This window comes from Calypte anna, chromosome 7 (assembly GCF_003957555.1).
Source record: "Calypte anna isolate BGI_N300 chromosome 7, bCalAnn1_v1.p, whole genome shotgun sequence".
Taxonomy (NCBI): domain Eukaryota; kingdom Metazoa; phylum Chordata; class Aves; order Apodiformes; family Trochilidae; genus Calypte; species Calypte anna.
The window spans coordinates 35024341-35042094 of NC_044253.1; the positions used below are offsets into that span (position 1 = coordinate 35024341).

Genomic DNA, 17754 nt, shown 5'->3' on the forward strand with positions numbered 1-17754 from the left:
TTTGGCCAGCAGAGACACTGCAGCACAGAAGTGTTCTTAGCTGGGTAGATGTATATGAAGAGGAGCAATGTATAGAGAGATTGGATTAAAGCAGAGTCTTGAAGAAAGACAATGGCTTAAATAAAATTAGGAACCTATGCCAGTTGAATTAAGCCCATCATAAGAACAGTGGAGAGGCAAAGTGTCTTTAAATTATCTTCTGATGTGAATGGAACCCACTTGGGGTAGGAGAATTCTTGAGGAAATCCTTCCTGGGCTTCCCAGGGAGATCCCTTGGACCTGGAGGTGTGTGGCCTGGTTAAACCCTGGTGTCAGGATCTGTCCCTGTTGTGTAGAGACCAGGAGGGGAATAGCTGGTGCAGTAATAAGCCCAGTTAGTCACCGCAGTTTTTCAGGATTTCTATCTATGATACATTAGACTGGGGAGATGTTTAGTAAAATAAGCAGTGATACTCAAATCTTGCTAATTTTAGGCAATTAGTCTGTGGATCAGACTTGAATTCTATTAAATTCATTAGAAGATCTGAGGAAGTCCTGCTCAGAGATCAGGAATTGCTGTTGTACAGTTCTGATGTTCCTTACATGCCACCAAGTACAAAACCAGAAGAAACCATCAACAAGAACAGAGGAAGAGGACACAGAAGAGAATCTACCTCTAAATCCTGGGGGATTAAGACTTGAATGTTGAAATGCTATTTTGGTTGAGTCTCCACAAGGCCAATTAGGGGTTTTTTCCCCGCCTTAATACCCAAAAAATAGCTGATTAATTCTGTGGGTTATTTTCATAAAAAAAGCCTGGGTATCTTGCAACTAAAAATAAGTGGCTGCTTTGGCTCCTACTCATTAGTGTCTATTGCTTGAAGAGTTTTGTGTGTTGAAATGCAGAATGTTAATGCAGAGAGAGAATATTTTTAGCAGGAAACTGTAATTAAAAAAATAGCTGACCCAAGGCACTGCCTTCATTCACTTTCTTCTTAGTTTTTAAAAGCCTAATTCCCATAATAAGTACTACAATAAAGAAAGTAATTCATCTTGTCTGTAGAATTTGCTGCATCAGTTTAATGAGAAATCTTTAGCATAAGAAGTTCAGAGGTTTTGATTCAGTTCCCAGCAGATGCCCTGCCTTTAAATCTCATTTTTGAGGGACTGGGGGTTTGGAAATACTTTGGATGTTATTGAATAAAGTGAATGGCAGTAGGAATTTTGTAGAAACATTTATACTGACTAGTTTGCTGAAAGTATCTACACAACACACAGGAAAGGAAGGGGCTTCACTATTTATTACAGCCTTGCATGATGTTTTAAAAAAATTTTTAGTCGCCATGGAATAGTTCATACACTAACAGAGGAGATAGAAATCGTGCAGAGAAAAAGAAAAAAAGAACTATTTGCAATTTAGAATGATTGTGAAATGTTTTGAATTGGTAATACGTGGGAAAAGATGTAAATTTTTAGTTGCTCCACTAAAATTACAGAAAGGTTTGCAGGCAGCTGGGTTTCAATCAGGTAGTTGATATTGGAAGGACTGTCACACGTGTTCTGGCCAAGTGTTTACTCAAGAGGAGTGAGAATACCTGCCCTAAAGAAAAAGGCTTTGGGTTCTTGCCTGGTTATCCCTTTTCCCACAGCATTTTGTGGTCCTGGCCCACAGGAGTGACCAGAATAGCTGTTTTCAAAGAAATGGGGAGAGAAGGGAGTGAAGTAGGTTAGGGCTGAGCAGAGGGACACGTGGGGATCCCACCAGAGCAGCTGTGAGATTGTGCATAGAGCAGAGATGGGCTTCTCAGCCTGGGAGGGACATAAAAACATACAAATAAGAAAGCCCAGAGTGTGTATCTCAGGGGGTCTGACTCATGACTGTGGTTTGGTTTTGTTTTAGTTTTGCTTGAGGTGTCCAAGGTTGCAGAAAAGAGGTGGAATGGAGGCAGGACATGTGTCTGGTTAGCACCAAGCTATCTCAGGTGCCCCAGAAGACCCAGGGTCTTCTCCCAGCTTTGGAGACTTCTTCCCCTTCTCCACCCACACAGGCTCCTTTCTCATGCCTTTTTATCCCAAAGTTCCTTCTGTATTCATCATAACGCTTACATCTGGCAGCGACCCACTCTGCTTCTGGTTGTGCAGACCTCAAGCAGGTGCTGGAGCTCTCCATGAAACCCCTCTTCCCATCTTGGTTTTGAAGATGTGTGTGTGTTGCAAGCAGATCCCACCTCCTCCCAGCTCTACCAAGCTGCTGGGACCCAGAAGGCAGCTTAATAGCTGCAAATGTCCTTTGTAGAAGGTTGGTATCTCTAACACTGCAATCAGTCAAGTGGCTGGGGAGCTCAGCATATTTTATAGCTCAGCAGGGAGCTGAATTCTGGGAAGGGATAATATTCTGTGTTTTCAGGTTCAGAAGAACATGAATTATTTTTACATAAACACGTCTTCTCTGTTATTTATGAGCTTGTGGAAGGGCCAAAGAAAACTTACTCTCTTCTTAATGTAATTATTTCACAGGATCCTTCGAACCAGAAATGTGGGAGAAAGAAAACAGTGTCCTTCAGCAGCATGCCATCAGAGAAGAAAATAAGCAGTGCCAGCGACTGCATCAGCTTCATGCAGGCTGGGTGTGAGCTGAAGAAAGTTCGTCCAAATTCCCGGATTTATAACCGTTTTTTCACTCTGGATCCTGACCTGCAGGCTCTTCGTTGGGAGCCTTCCAAAAAGGACCTTGAGAAAGCCAAGCTTGATATTTCTGCTATAAAAGAAATCAGACTTGGGAAGAACACAGAAACGTTCAGGAACAATGGGCTCGCAGACCAGATCTCGGAGGACTGTGCGCTGTCGGTGATTCATGGAGAGAACTACGAGTCCCTGGACTTGGTTGCCAATTCTGCTGATGTGGCCAATATTTGGGTATCAGGATTAAGGTATTTGGTGTCTCGGAGCAAACAACCTTTGGATTTGATGGAAAGCGGCCATAACACCCCACGGTTTGCCTGGCTAAAAACTGTATTTGAAGCGGCGGATGTGGATGGGAATGGCATCCTGTTAGAAGATACGGCCGTGGAGCTAATAAAGAAACTTAACCCCACCTTAAAGGAATCAAAGATTAGATTAAAATTTAAGGAGATCCAGAAGAGCAAAGAGAAGCTGACGACGCGAGTCACAAAAGAGGAATTTTGTGAAGCATTCGGCGAACTTTGCACAAGGCCCGAAGTTTATTTCTTGCTGGTGCAGATCTCTAAAAACAAAGAGTATCTCGATGCCAATGACCTCATGCTGTTTCTAGAGGCTGAGCAAGGGGTGGCCCACATCACAGAAGAGATGTGTTTAGATATTATACGCAGGTATGAGCTTTCTGAAGAAGGCAGGTTGCAAGGTTTCCTTGCCATCGATGGATTTACTCAGTACTTGCTGTCCCCGGAATGTGACATTTTTGACCCAGAGCACAAAAAAGTCGTCCAAGACATGACCCAGCCTTTGTCACATTACTACATCAATGCCTCCCACAACACATACCTTATAGAAGACCAGCTCAGAGGGCCAGCTGATATCAATGGTTATGTCAGAGCTCTGAAGATGAGCTGCCGGAGCATCGAAGTCGACGTCTGTGACGGCCCAGACAACGAACCCATCGTTTGCAACCGCAACAACATGAGCTCGCCGATTGCCTTTAGGAACGTGGTGGAGGTCATCAACAAATTGGCCTTTTTTGCCTCAGAATACCCCCTCATCCTCTGCTTGGGCAACCACTGCTCGCTGGAGCAGCAGAAGGTAGCGGTACAGCACATGAAAAGGATCTTTGGAAGCAAACTCTACACGGAGGCACCTTTATCCTCAGAAGCCTACCTCCCCTCCCCTGAGAAACTGAAAATGAAGATTATTGTGAAGGGGAAGAAGCTGCCCTGCGACCAGGATATCTTAGAGGGAGAAGTCACAGATGAAGACGAAGAGGCTGAAATATCCCGGAGGCTGTCAGAGGACTTCTCGAGGGAACCGAAGCTGATCTGGCTCTGCAGGGAACTGTCTGACTTGGTGTCCCTATGCAAATCTGTCCAATACAAAGACTTTGAGACCTCCATGAAAGCTCAGAACTATTGGGAAATGTGCTCCTTCAGCGAGGCAGAGGCCAGTCGGATAGCGAACGAATACCCTGAAGATTTTGTCAACTACAACAAAAAGTTTCTGTCCAGGGTCTACCCAAGTGCCATGAGGATAGACTCCAGTAACTTAAATCCTCAAGATTTCTGGAACTGTGGTTGCCAGGTGGTGGCGATGAACTATCAGACCCCAGGGCCCATGATGGACCTACACACTGGGTGGTTTCTCCAGAACGGGGGGTGCGGGTATGTTCTCAGGCCTTCAGTCATGCGTGAGGAAGTGTCTTACTTCAGCGCCAACACCAAGGGCATTGTCCCCGGGGTCTCTCCCCAAGTCCTACACGTCAAAATAATCAGTGGTCAGAACTTCCCAAAGCCCAAGGGGGCATGTGCTAAAGGGGATGTGATAGACCCCTACGTCTGCATAGAAATACACGGAATTCCCGCAGACTGCACCGAACAAAGAACTAAAACTGTTCAGCAAAACAGCGATAACCCCATTTTTGATGAAAGCTTTGAGTTCCAGATCAACCTCCCGGAGCTGGCCATGATCCGTTTCGTTGTTTTGGATGATGACTACATAGGGGATGAGTTCATAGGGCAGTACACCATCCCCCTGGAGTGCCTGCAGCCCGGGTACAGGCACATCCCCCTGCGGTCTTTCGTTGGGGACATCATGGAGCACGTCACCCTCTTTGTTCACATCGCCATAACCAACCGGAGCGGCGGTGGGAAGGCCCAAAAGCGCAGCCTCTCCGTCAGGATAGGGAAGAAGGCCAGGGAGTACACCATGCTGAGGAACACCGGGCTCAAGACCATCGATGACATCTTCAAGGTGGCAGTGCACCCACTGAGAGAGGCCACTGACATGAGGGAAAACATGCAGGTAGGACACTTGGGTCTTCTGTGTTGGTGTCACCCGTGTGTGGACGTGAGGGGTGCTGCCTGCGAGCTGCTGGTAGGGTGAGGCCAACATGATGAAGCTGGGGACTGGGGAAGCCTCAGACCCGCAGCTGTTGACAACATGTATCTGGACAGCAGAATTCTGACACGTACAGAACTAGATAACTATTGTGGGTTCAGCCAGAAATGTTTAAAAATCAGTATACCCCCTCAAAATGTGTACTGAAGCGGTTGTTTTGTCTCAGAAGGCAGAACCGAGGGTATCCCAGGCCTCCAAAACTAGATTTGCTTGCTGGTCCTGGAGAATAGGAGCAAACTTTTTTTTTCCTAAGGGAGTGAGGGTTATGATCTTAATCTTCTTTGCCTGCCTGACTCTAAGCAGCAGTCAGTGGATGTGTCAAAGAGGTCTTGTCTACACCAGAGAAACCAACACAGACACCACTGCTCTGCCTCGGCTACAACATTCTCCTGGCACCACATTTGCCCACCAGAGCTGCTTCAGGAGCAGCTACAGCTGGGGACAACAGGGTCTCAGGGCACAGCACATAGACAGCTGCCTGGGTTCAACCTTTCATGGTCAGCAGGAGGTTGAAGGGACAGCCAGGCTGAATGGGGACCACTCGGCTGCTTGCTTTCCTTGGCAGCAAGGTCAGCAAGGGGCACCTCAATTTAGAGGTCCAGGTGCCACCTAGAAATGAAACTGAGTGGAATTAAACAATGAGTTTTCTTTAATAAATAGATGAAATCAGTCCTAGCTGTCTCCTTGGTAAAGATACAGAAACAATTCCTTTTTCTTCCTTGAAAACAGGAGAAAAATGCATAGCACTTCATTGACCCTGCTCTTCCAGTCGAAAGCAAATTAAATGTTGGCAGCTGGAAAAGTTTACCAAATGACATAAGTTTTTAAAATCACTCCCAAAGGAACAGACTGAGCATGTTTTCAAGAATGGGAAACTCTTCCCAGCCTATCCTTTCCTGCAGGCCTTGAGAGTAACTGGTTTGAGCTGCCGGACTCCATCTTCTGTCTGGGTCAGGGCAAATGCCCCACAACTGACTCAGAAAGAGCATTTGTGAGCCTTCCAAATGAAATTTCAGTACAAGGTGGTGTTGTGGGGACTGCTTCACAAGATCACAGCCCTTGTTAGATTTATCTGCCTGCTAATGTCTTTGATTAATGAGGAAAGCCTCCAGTAATTAGCTGGGCATTTTCTGATGACTATTTATTTCTTCAGGGAGATGTTGGAGGGGAAAGCTGGCACGGTGTGAGTGGCTGTAATACCATTTTACCAAGATCATCTTGGTCACTCCTATGATTGGAGAAGCTAAGTGCTGAGGGCAGGTCAGCATTTGCCTCACCTGACTTGATAAATAAATTAATCCTGACGTGTTGGTTTGGGTTGATATATCCAGTACTGATTTTCTTACAAGTGACCGATGAAGAGGAACAAGTGTTTGTTTTTCTTTATGATGTGGCAGTGCAAAGCTGCAAACCAAGGGAGGTTGTTGTTTTGGGGTTTTTTTCCTCCCTGCTTGCCTTTCCCATGGGAAATCCAAGGTCTGTCGAACAACTTGTTGGAGGCTGGTAAGTATAATGTATGTTGATAAATTTGTATTCCTAACCAGTAAAATTCAGGAAAAGAAGTCCCATCCTTACGATGGGAGAAGGAGGCAGCTGCAGTATCAAAAGCCACTGGAGTCAGTTGAGAAGAGAAATAACATCTGAAGTTGGATGATTCCATATGCTGGGTACCAGAGCCTCTCCCTGTTGGGTTTGCAGAGCAAAGCAGCACCTGAGCCTGGGGAGAAGCTGGAGCTGCCGTGGGCTTGGGGAGCCCGAAGGCCCCAGCCTTGGGACGGGAGAAGGAGGTAAAGAACTGCTGAGGGGCAGCAGCAGGACCTGCTCATTTTTTTTCCTTCCCGCAGAACGCCATGGTGTCCGTCAAGGAGCTGTGCGGGCTGCCACCCATCGCCAGCCTGAAGCAGTGCATCCTGACCCTGTCCTCCCGCCTCCTCAGCAGCGACAGCACCCCCTCTGTCACCCTCTGCATGAAGGACGCCTTCCCCTACCTGGAGCCTCTGGGGACCGTGCCCGACGTGCAGAAAAAGGTCCTGGCGGCGTATGACCTGGTATGACACTTCCCAGCCCCTGGGTGGCAGGAGACCTGGCTGCCTTCCCCTGCCCACCTGGGTCAGGCTCAAATGACCGAAACCGTGCAAAGTTGGCCTTTGGTCACCAAAATCTCCACACTGGGCTTTTTGTTGTTTGATTTGTTCGTTTGGTTTTGTTTTAAGGTGGCTGTGGCACTTGAGGAAGGACTTGGCTTGCAAAAATAGCAGCAGTCCAGACTGTGCTGGATTTGTCCTTTGTCACTGTCCTTGAGAAGCAGTGAGATTTGTGCAGAGGGAGGGCAGGGCCATCAGACAGGGAGCTGTGGTGTGGGAGTTGTTGGGCAAAGCCAAACCATCCCTGGAGTCATCATCCCGGGAATCACTATCCCTGGAGGGATTCAAAAAACGTGTGGATGTGGCACTTCAGGACATGCTCTTGTGGGCATGATGGGGGATTTTTTTGGGTTGATGGTTGGATCTTAGAGGTCTTTCCAATCATGACAGTTCTGTGATCCCATCTCCTTCCTGCTGCCTTCCAGCAGAGCCATAAGAAGTGCCCATATCCCCGCCAAACCAAGCCAGTGGCCCTCTTGGGGAGGGCATTACAGAGTCAGAAGGGGGGTTTTAAAACACTTGGGTTTTTTTTTTGCATGAGGAAGGGAGAGGGAACACAACTGGAATAGCTGTGAAAACAGAGAGACAGGAGCTAAATTAATTCCAGGTGATGGGTGCTGCTCAGCCGTGCAGGACATATGTGAGTGCTGTGGGTGACTGAGCAACAGCTGTGTGTGACTTCCAGCAGCAGAAGTTGCTGTCACATTGCCCTGTTCCTGATGGATGTCCAGTGCCCAGCAGTTATTTCTGCAGCCCATGTTTGTGAGGAGTAAAAAGGTGAATGATTAATAATTTGGGGGGTATTCAGTTGCTTCCAAGGACCCTGAAGAGTTAGAAGAGCAATCACAGCTTTGGCCAGCCCTTTGGAGTGCTGAGTGCTCACCTCCTTTCTGTCTTGTTTTTTGAGGTTGTAACACACTTTTCAGGAGCAAATCAGCTTGGGAGGGGGGGGTGGGAGGGGGGCACTGATGTTGATTAAAAGAGACAAACTAAAAATATTCAGAAATACCCTGATTTGTATTACTTGGAGCCGATCAAGTTGTAGCAGTAAAACACCAGCTGTGAAAATACCAGAATGAGATTTAAAAATCCAGTTGATTGTCATATTTTAGATTGGTCTTTTTTTTTTTAATAGACTTGTTCCACGGTGTGACGTCTGTCTGAAGGAGCAAATACCCAAATACCGAATAAATAATAGATTTTTTTTTTTCTGCCTTTGGAGGCCTGCTTAATGGGGTTTTACCAAAATGAATGTGTCACCTCTTATCTATGTAATTATAGGCTGGAGAGGACACGTGGGACATTTCAAGGCCTCCTTGTGCTTTGGAAACAGTTTTTCAATTTATATAAGTGAAAGGCATGCGGGCAAAAACACTTGTATAGCTGTCTGAAAGAATGTTTGCTCTCACATTTGTGTCTGGTGGAGGAAGGTGGACCTAGAATGTCAAGAGACAGTGCAAGGAGTTTAAAATGACAGGGCTGAGTGAGAGAAGGGAATTCTGCCTGCATATGTGAGGGTTGATCTGAGATGTAATTCTGGTTAATTGACAACATGATGCTTTAAATTATCTTTACCTACTTTGACTGGCTGGCACTGCCTCTTTGCTAAAGCTGTTTGCTTCTGAAAAAGCCAGATTTAATAGATGGTTTTGCTGTATTTTGGATATTTGCCTTTTGAGTTGAGGCCAGCAGCAGAATACTGAAAGCTCTTTAGCCTTGGTGTGTTTAAAGAAATGGACTGTCTCTATCCAGCCTGAGAACACAGCGTGGGGAGGGGGCTGCAGTTTTAATGCTGAGAAAGGGCTCTGCCTTCTTGCTTGTGATAACCTGGTATAATCCAGATTATTTCTCATTTTTTCTTGGTGTGTGTGCAAATGAAAGCACAAGGGGATGGTGTTGGAAAGCAAAATAAAATATTGTAGCTAATGATTTATTTTAATTCAAGATATGCTACAATTCAACCTTTTAAGTGGTTGGTAAACATGGCTCCCAGGAACTGGCTTCACAAGTGCTTACATCATGTCTTTAATTCCCCAGAAATGCCTCTTCACCTCAAAGTACTTTTTGGCTGAGAGCAATTTTTAAATGCATAAAATACAAGCTGTTGAAGTTGGCCTCTCTTTTGTATGAAGGAGCTGAACTTCTTAACTCCTTTCTTTTTTTTCCCCCTCCAAGGCAAGAAGTATAAATTCTGCCCGTGTGTTTAATGGGGCATGGAGCAGGCTGAGAGTCCAGGCAACTGGAGGCACAAATGCCTGCAGACCTGCCACAATGAGCTGCAAAACAAGTAGCTCTCTGTTCCCTCCTGCTCGGCCTCTCCCAGCAGGCGTGGCAGACAAAGGGCAGGTTGTGCACTGGGGTTGGTTTTTTCCTGGGCAATTGATTTTACCCTTGCACCCCGCATTAAATATTTCCTTTCAGGAGGAATTTATTAGAATAAAATTTATTAGCTTTATTAGAATAAAATTCCATGTGATTTGTCTAAGGAAGGACATTTCAAGGCTCTATTTGTTTGTTTGTTTGTTTGTTTTATGGTCCCATGGCAATGGTTTAGGGGAACTTGACTGTCAGTGTGCCTCGTGGAGGCTTCTGGATGCTATGGGGTTGTGTTCTGCAAAGGAGAGGGACTGGGATTTGCTGGAATGAGAAGTGATGATGGTTTTTTGGTTAAGAATTGTTTGAAACAGATTGTGGTTTCTCTGTGTGATAGATTAATTTGCTGATGCAAGCGTGCATGAACTCAGGGAAAGTTGGGCACTTTGCTCTTTCAAGTTACTAGTTCAGCATTTTTTTTGTCCTCCAAGATCAAATGTTTGAATCATTTACAAATCAAAACCAATAAAAATGTGATAATAGATGTACTTGTTTTTACCCAATTTCCTGACTCATGTATATTTTGTCTAGAAAAATTAAAGAAGCTCCCCAAGCACCTTTACTTGTTTTTGAATCATCAACAACAGGAAGTGTAAAAAGGTTGAACAGTGAAACTCTTTGTTGTATAAACTCACATTGGCACTTGTGGGTTTTTATGCATTTCAGCTTCTTTACTGGACCTGATCTTGGTATTTTGGAGCAGAGAGGTAAGGAAGGACAGCATGTGTGTAGGTGCTGGTGAGAGAAGGAAAGTGAGTTCAGAAGATGTCAGCTAACACAAGTCTGGATTGAGGGGTTCTGAGAAGAAAGGTGTGACCCGTGGCACTGCTGGGGGATAAATCAGTGCATTTAATGGCACTGGTTTTGCTGGCAATGGTCCATGCACACCAGGAGAAGTCTCCTGAGGTGTGTGTGGAGAGGAGCTGCTCTTTGTCTTCTGTAATTCCAGGTTTCTTTGTCTTGGCACAGAGCTGACATCTCTTTCCTCTCTAGTACTGAAGTCCTTTTTCTCAGTTTCTGTCAATGCAAAATGACTCAATAGATTTTTGCAGGCTTTTTCCACTGAAATTCATATTTCAGCTGAGAGAGAGGCATCCCCTCAGGGAATGTTTTTCACAATTCTCTGAGCATCTGAAGACAAGGGATATTGCAGAGCAGAGCATCCACTGCCAAGGGAGTCTCCTAACACACTGTCAGTCCCCACGCCAACACATGGACATTGTCTTGAATTTGTATCTCTTCTCAAGGGTTTTCTGCCCAAAACTGTACCTAAACTGAAAGCAATTATCCTGTTTCTTTCACTGTTCCTATAATGCTTCTATTTACCCATCGCTCTGGCCATTTCTTTCTTTCATAGCCATGTCCCCAAAACAGGACCAGAACTTTTTTCTTGGGTGACAGAAGTTCCACCTGGGTACTGTGTTTCTGCATGAGCCTGTTGAAAGCTGACCCCTTTCCCTCTTCCTTTTCTGTTCCTTTTTTTTAAGATGGCTGCTCCTCATGCATCCTGCAGCACTCAGACACCATCTTCCCCCAGAAGTACTTGTAAGCAAAACCATGAAATTGGACTTCAGAGTGAATTTTATTCAGTTCCTTTTGCTCTTTGTGTCAATAAGGTATTTCAGATGTTTCTACCCATGATAACTGCTCCTCAGGAAAAGGCTCAGATACAGAGGCCTGGCTTGGAGCACATGGGGCAGAGAGAAGGCAGTTTATGGGCCAGTGTTCATTCCCTTCCTTCTTTTTCAAGACTTGCTGGCACATGATTCATTGCCTGGCTGCTTCTTGTCCCAGGTGTCTGCAAGAAATGCCCACTGCTAAGAGGGAATTCTCTTCAAATTTCCATAAACTCAGTCTGGGCTTCAGCTGTTTTTCCAAATTGATTGTAATTTTGTAGCCTTTTTACATTTTTGTTTGGTGGTGAATTTCAGTTTGTGGGATTTTGTTTGTTTGGGTCTTTTTTTGGGTGGTGTTGTTGATTTTCAGGTAGGATTTGTTTGTTTTTTGGTGTTGCTGGGTTTTGTTTCTTTGAGGTTTTTCTTAGCAACAGAGTATGATCTCCTTATCCAGGTAAGCTCTTCATTGGCAATGAAAGGCTTAGGAGACTGAGACATTGGCCATGAGGGGACACCTGAGAGAAAGCTTCTTGTAGTTTGATGTTCAGCCAGTTTCTGTTTTCAGCTTATGAGAGGATTCTTGAACTGTCCCTTTTGTACCATTTATCTTCCCAGCAAGAGCAGGGCTTTTATTTGCCACCAGGAGGTTTTCCTGTCCTTTTTTGTCTTTTTTTTTTTTTTTTCCTTTGTCAGACTGCTGTGTTAATTTCCTCTCCCTTTGTCAGTTTGTAGAACAGTTTCTAATGAAGAGAAGAAATTGGTCTCTAGCACAGGAGTTCATTAAAATAAAAAGAAATAACTTTTTGTACTGAAACTATAATTAAACTGATGCTATAATTAAACTGCACAGACAAGAAGAGATGCTTCAGGTAGACTGAGATAAATCAAAGTTTGGCTTCTTGCTTTCAGCTTTGCTTAAGAATATTTAAATTAAAGCAGATGTTTTGCAGAGAAAAACCTGACCTGTGCAGATGATGAGGCTTTGTATTCCTCATTCCCATCTGTTTATTAAACATGAGATGTACATCAGATGTACCTCAGCCCAGAGCTGAGATGAGCAGGATCCCAAAGGACATCCAGATGTGTGGTAGCTTCTCTCCCATTCAGCTTCCTTTCCATCTCCTTACTCCAAAAGGTATTTGCTGTTGGGCAGCAAGGGAGCTTTTTTCCCCTATACCACAGTTAAAGCTTGAGTGGTTTTTACTCCTGGTTCTGTCTGTTTTTTCCCCCACTCCGTAGTTACATAAACACAGTAAAGCTGATAAAGTTTCTGAGAGGGGAAGTGCAAGTTGTCCTGAGCCACCCTGCCAGCTTCAGCAGCTGCTCAGAGTTTCCTCCCTGACTCCCAGGCAGACCCAGGTACCAGTATCCATCCTCTGAAGGTTGCTTTTTAGCCCATGTTGCTTGGAGGTTAATCCCCCAGCTCAGTGTTCAGGAGTGAATGCTCTGGTGGAGCATGAACTTCCTGTGTGGGAAGAACATCTCTTGATATTTGAGAGGCACTCACTGAAGCAAATCAATGAGCTCCAGGGCTCCAGGAAGATGCTTTGGACTGAGACAACTGCTCGAGAGCAGAGTAAAGGTGCATGGGAATTCACCCTGCAAACATCAGAGAGTTCTCTCCTCACATTCAGGACAGGTTGGTGGATTTTGAACCTTTCTGTTTGAAAATCTCGGGCTATGGTGTGATTTCTGGGGTTACATTCCCAGGAGGAAGTCTCACAGCCTTGCACGTTGTGGTAAGGGCTTCTGGTTTTAACCTTGCAGGGTGACAAATAGGTGACACTGTCCAGCAGGGGTTCAGTGGTGATGCCAGCCAGAAGTGCAGGGGAATATTCAGACTGGGGGACCTCGGACTCATTTCAGAACCAGGTGCAGCAAAGAAAAAGGGTGTTTAGATGCCATGACCCAGAGCTGTCAGCAGGAGCAGTGGGTGAGCAGAGCTGCGGTAGCAAAATCCTGGAGGGGCTGATGGAGGGGGCCAAGCAGAGGTGTTTTCAGATAAGCTTGGATGTTTTTTTGTGGTTTGTTATCAGTTCTGTTGCCAAGATTTGCACAGTTTTCCACACGGGGTTATCAGAGGTGGTGAAGACACCATAGGCTGGCCAAAATCATCTCTAGTGGCCCAAGGTGTGTTGTTTCTACCTTGTGTTATTTCTTAGAGGAACTTGTGAGTGGGGACTCTCAGGGTTTGTGCTGGGGCAAAGGTTGCTTATTTTTGTTAAGATTACTGCCGAGCAGGACAGGAGCAGGTTAAGTTCTGCCATATGATCTGATTTTAATTGTTTGTTCTTGCTGAGCTGAGAGCAGTGAGACTTAGATGTCAGCATCAAAGGAGTGGAGGGCTGCTCTACGTACTCTGCAGGAAGGGAAAACTGACATCCTAATGCCACTTTTCTCTTAAAAAATCCATGTGATACCTTTGTGGCTGAGGATCCTAAACCAGCTGTGCCAGAATCTCCTCAGGAGTGAGTCCAGTAGCTGGAGGAAGATGTGGTCAAACTGAGCTTTTCAGACTCTAGTTGGTGGCTGAATGGGCTCCTTCAGCACAAGCAGGTTTGTGTGCTGTGGTACTGAAAAGCCAGAGGGTGGATGGAAATTGTCTCTTTTTAAATTTATTTCTAGATGACAAGCAAAAATACCAAAGAAGGAAAAAAAAATTAACGTGATGCAGGACCAAGCAAGTATTAAGAATGAAACGTGAAGGATGGTATTGAAATTAATTAAAATCTCAGGCATATCCACTGGGCATGTTCAGTAAGAAGCAGTTGTGTGCTCTGTAGGTAGATCTGCCCATGGAGCTGGTAAGGGATTTTGTTTTTCTGAGCCTCTTGTTTCTATCAGAGCAAAAGCAGAGGTATTTTTATGAAACAAAGCCTGTCTTCACAGGTTTGATTGGAAACAAAAAAGGCATGAGGAGAAAAATAGGGATCTGAATTTCTCCAGAATTTGTAAGTTCTGCTGTGACAAGCGGAAGCATCTTTCCTCCCTTTTATCTAATTAGAACAATAAGACATGCTAATTGGCAAGTGTTAATTTAATGCTTTATATCATCTCCACTACAATCGTTGAAACCTGCCAGTTGTGTGGTTTCATGTTCAGCATGCTTGGAAGTAGGAAGGCTTTTAGCAGTGGTAGCATTTTGGCAAAGCTGGTGGGTTCTGTACCAGAGCATTAGAACAATTTGCTTTACTCCCTGGGCTGCTGAAGAGGTTTGGGAGGTTTGTTGGCATCAAAGGAGAGTAACAACTGCAAGAAGGGATGCTCAGGAGACCTGGAATGGCCATTTCAGCTGTTTGCTGTTAATGAGCTACACTACAAAGATGCAGTAATACAGATACATGTAGAAACTTAAAAGTAGGCTTGTTGAAACTGCCAGTCTCTTTTGGGTTGGTTTGTTTGTTTTTTCCTTTCTCTATTTTTCTGTTAAACTTGAACAGAAATGTTGAGCATAGGATAGGATAGGATTTTGGGTGTGAAATTCTGCAAAGAGAAACTTGAGAAATACTGTAGCTATCCTAACCCTGCTGTAGGGCATAAAGTTCAGCAGAGCCTTAGGGAACTCTTGAAATCAGTGCTGTTCATCCCTTGGTACGAGTTGTGGTAACCACTCCTGTCAAGGACTATACTTGTTCCTCCTTTTGTTTCAAGAAAAGGACTAATTAGAAAGGGCTCAGTTTCCTGTAGAATTAATTGTTTGTGTGCTAACTCTGATTTCTTCTGGAATCATTTGTGTTCTTTCACATTATCTGCAGTTGTGGCTCACTCATGTAAATCAGTTCTTTGACTTCTGGAGCAAAACCTTTTTCTGAGCAACTGCCCCCCTATTCTGTGGACAAGAATGTTGCAGGAAACCCTAGTGATGCTTTTTTTCTCTTCCTTTTCTGACAGATGATTCAAGAGAGCAGGGTCCTCATCGAGACAGCAGACATCACCCATGAGAAGATTGTTCAGTGCCAGAAAGCAGGTAATCCTTCTTTATTGGGCATTTATTGGGCAACTCCCTGAAAGGAGGTTGGAGCCAGGGGGGGGGTCGGTCTCTTTTCCCAGGCAACTCTCAGCAAGACAAGAGGGCAGGGTCTCAAGTTGTGCCAGGGGAGGTTTAGGTTGGAGATTAGAAAGAATTTCTTTCTGGAGAGGGTGATCAGCCATTGGAATGGGCTGCCCAGGGAAGTAGTGGATTCTCCGTGTCTGGAGATATTTCAAAAGAGACTGGATGTGGCACTGAGTGCCATGGGCTGGGAACTGCAGCGGGAGTGGATCAAGGGTTGGACTTGATGATCTCTGAGGTCCCTTCCAACCCAGCCAGTTCTATGATTCTATGATTTTGGATGGGAGGTGGGAAACTATGGGCCATAATTTACTTAAAAGTTTGTGGCTAATGCAGCATCTTTCACCTGGAAACCTTTTAAACTTCTGACAATATCATTGGTTGTATCACAGTGAAGCTGTGTGGCTCTGGGTGTTGCTGGTGTGTGGTGCTGGGTGTTTTGATCTGAACCTGGGCTCTGTCTTGTGTTCACCAGTAAAAGGGAGGGAGTTTCAGACATGCTTTGCCACAAATGAAACAGCTGGAGATGAAACTTGGTTTGCTCAGCCAGGATAGACCTCTTCAGGAGTTCTGAAGTGATTCAGTTCCAGTTTGGCCTTTGTAAGGCACAGATTTCAGCACCACAGGCAGCTCTCTGTCCATTTTGACTCCTAATCCAAGCCAAATTCATAGAAATGTTTGCATATGCTGTGCACATCTTGTGGAAGGGATGGGCTCATTGGACTGGTTCAGGTTTTTAATCTACTTCCAGATTACTTGCATCCAGCAACAGATTTGCAGACATTTGCCCCAGGAACTTGGCAATGAAACTTAACAATCCCCAGGGCTGTGGTTGGAAGTCTCAGTTCTCCAAGCTCCAGGAACAGCAATGCTGTGATGAGTGGTGTGTGTTTCTGACATAATTTATCACTGTGAAGTCCAAGGGCTTTTCTGTATGGCTGTGATTAAGATTAATGAGGAGCCTGTGCTTGCTGTGCTGAGCAGGTATCTTCAGCTCTGCCAGGCTGCCTTCCAAGATCCATTTTGTCACAATATTGCAGCAATGCAGGCACCAAGCAGAAGGGCTGGAGGAGTGTTTTGGAGGGGGGAGCAGGACTCCCCCAGCAGAGGAGAGCTACAGATGAGATGGAAGCCCAACCACAAGGTTGCACATGGCTCTTTTATCCTGGAAGATTCTTTCCAGGATAAAGGGGTGGTCACAGGGAAGGGGGAGAAAGATGGAAAGAAGGTGTATGAAGTACCAGTTGTTAAGTCTGAAAATGCTCACTGAATGTTTTCTGGGGGAAATCAGTCATGCCCTGTGTGATGCAGCAATCTCTGTTTTTAGGAATGGAATTCCACGAAGAGCTTCATAACCTCGGGACAAAGGAAGGTTTGAAAGGAAGAAAATTAAGCAAAGCCATTGAGAGTTTTGCATGGAATATCACAGTGCTGAAGGTAAACACAGAAACCACCACCTTGAGTCTCCTATTACCTCTCTGAGTAAACCTTTGCTCCTTCAGCTCATGTTTGTGCTGCCTTGCAACATTTTGTTTCCATGAGATGTATCAATCACCCCCAATTATTGAGATTTATTAAGTTTATCTAATTACACCTCTGATTTGGAAGCTGTCAAAGGGAATTTATTTAAGCCTGAACAAAGAGGAAAGATAGCTTGTGGTTTCTGTGCCCAGGGACTTGGGTTTGGGTGCCTGTTCTGCCCCATGCACCCTGGATGTGATCTGTCTGGGCTTGCTGTCTCCCAAACACTTATTTTGTAAAATGAGGACCAGAGCTTCTCCTTGGGAAGGGACAGAGCTGGGGTGAGTGTCAGGAAAAAAATCCCATGAGAATATGTTGTAGATCCTGCAGAAATGTCAGGGCTTCGTTTCAAAAGTGGAACCTTATCCAAACAGCTGGAAAAGGGAGGGCTGTGCAGTGAGCACGTTTCTCAGCAAGCTTTAGCTACTGGTTTGTCACCCCCAGCCCCATATTGCCAGGATGTCTGGGCCCAGGTGATGTTACTAGGGGCAGCCAAAGATGAGCAGAGGATCTGCTGCCGCCCTAACAGATGGCAAGGAGAGGGAGAGCCTGAGCCAAGCATTCAGGGTTTTAGCATTCAGCTCATGCCTTCTTTCACAGGCTCATTTCCCACCTTGCTCCCATAGATCCCGCTTGGATTTCCTCCCTCTTCCTGCTGCTCCCTCCCTCCAGCTCTCATTAAGCAGATTGCCCCCTCTGACAGCATCTCCCTTGTGACCTTCCCCTTCCCTGGCAGCCCAGGGGGAGCTGGCTGATGGCAGGGAGTTTTTATAAAGTTCCTCATCAATTATATACACCTCAGTGTAACGTGCAGTAGTGGTAGCAAGAGTAGGAGATGCACTGAGTAGTAGGAAAGTGAGTAGTAGAGGCAGTGTAGGCTTGGTTTAACTGGCCCTCTGATGAGGAGTAAAAGCAGCCACTTCAAATGGGATGGTAGGGACCGACCTTTTCCACCCAGAATAATTGAGAAAAGGAGTTAAAGAGG

At 45.3% G+C, this 17754-nt stretch overlaps 1 protein-coding gene across 1 annotated transcript in view; it reads left to right on the forward strand.

The window, feature by feature from the left end:
* Positions 1-17754, forward strand: part of PLCL1 (phospholipase C like 1 (inactive)) — a 150090-nt gene that overhangs the window by 117699 nt on the left and 14637 nt on the right. The window contains exons 2-5 of the mRNA XM_030454687.1: positions 2497-4968; positions 6909-7112; positions 15089-15164; positions 16576-16685. Of these exons, the coding sequence (XP_030310547.1) occupies positions 2497-4968; positions 6909-7112; positions 15089-15164; positions 16576-16685 (2862 nt within the window). The remainder of the gene's footprint in view (positions 1-2496; positions 4969-6908; positions 7113-15088; positions 15165-16575; positions 16686-17754) is intronic.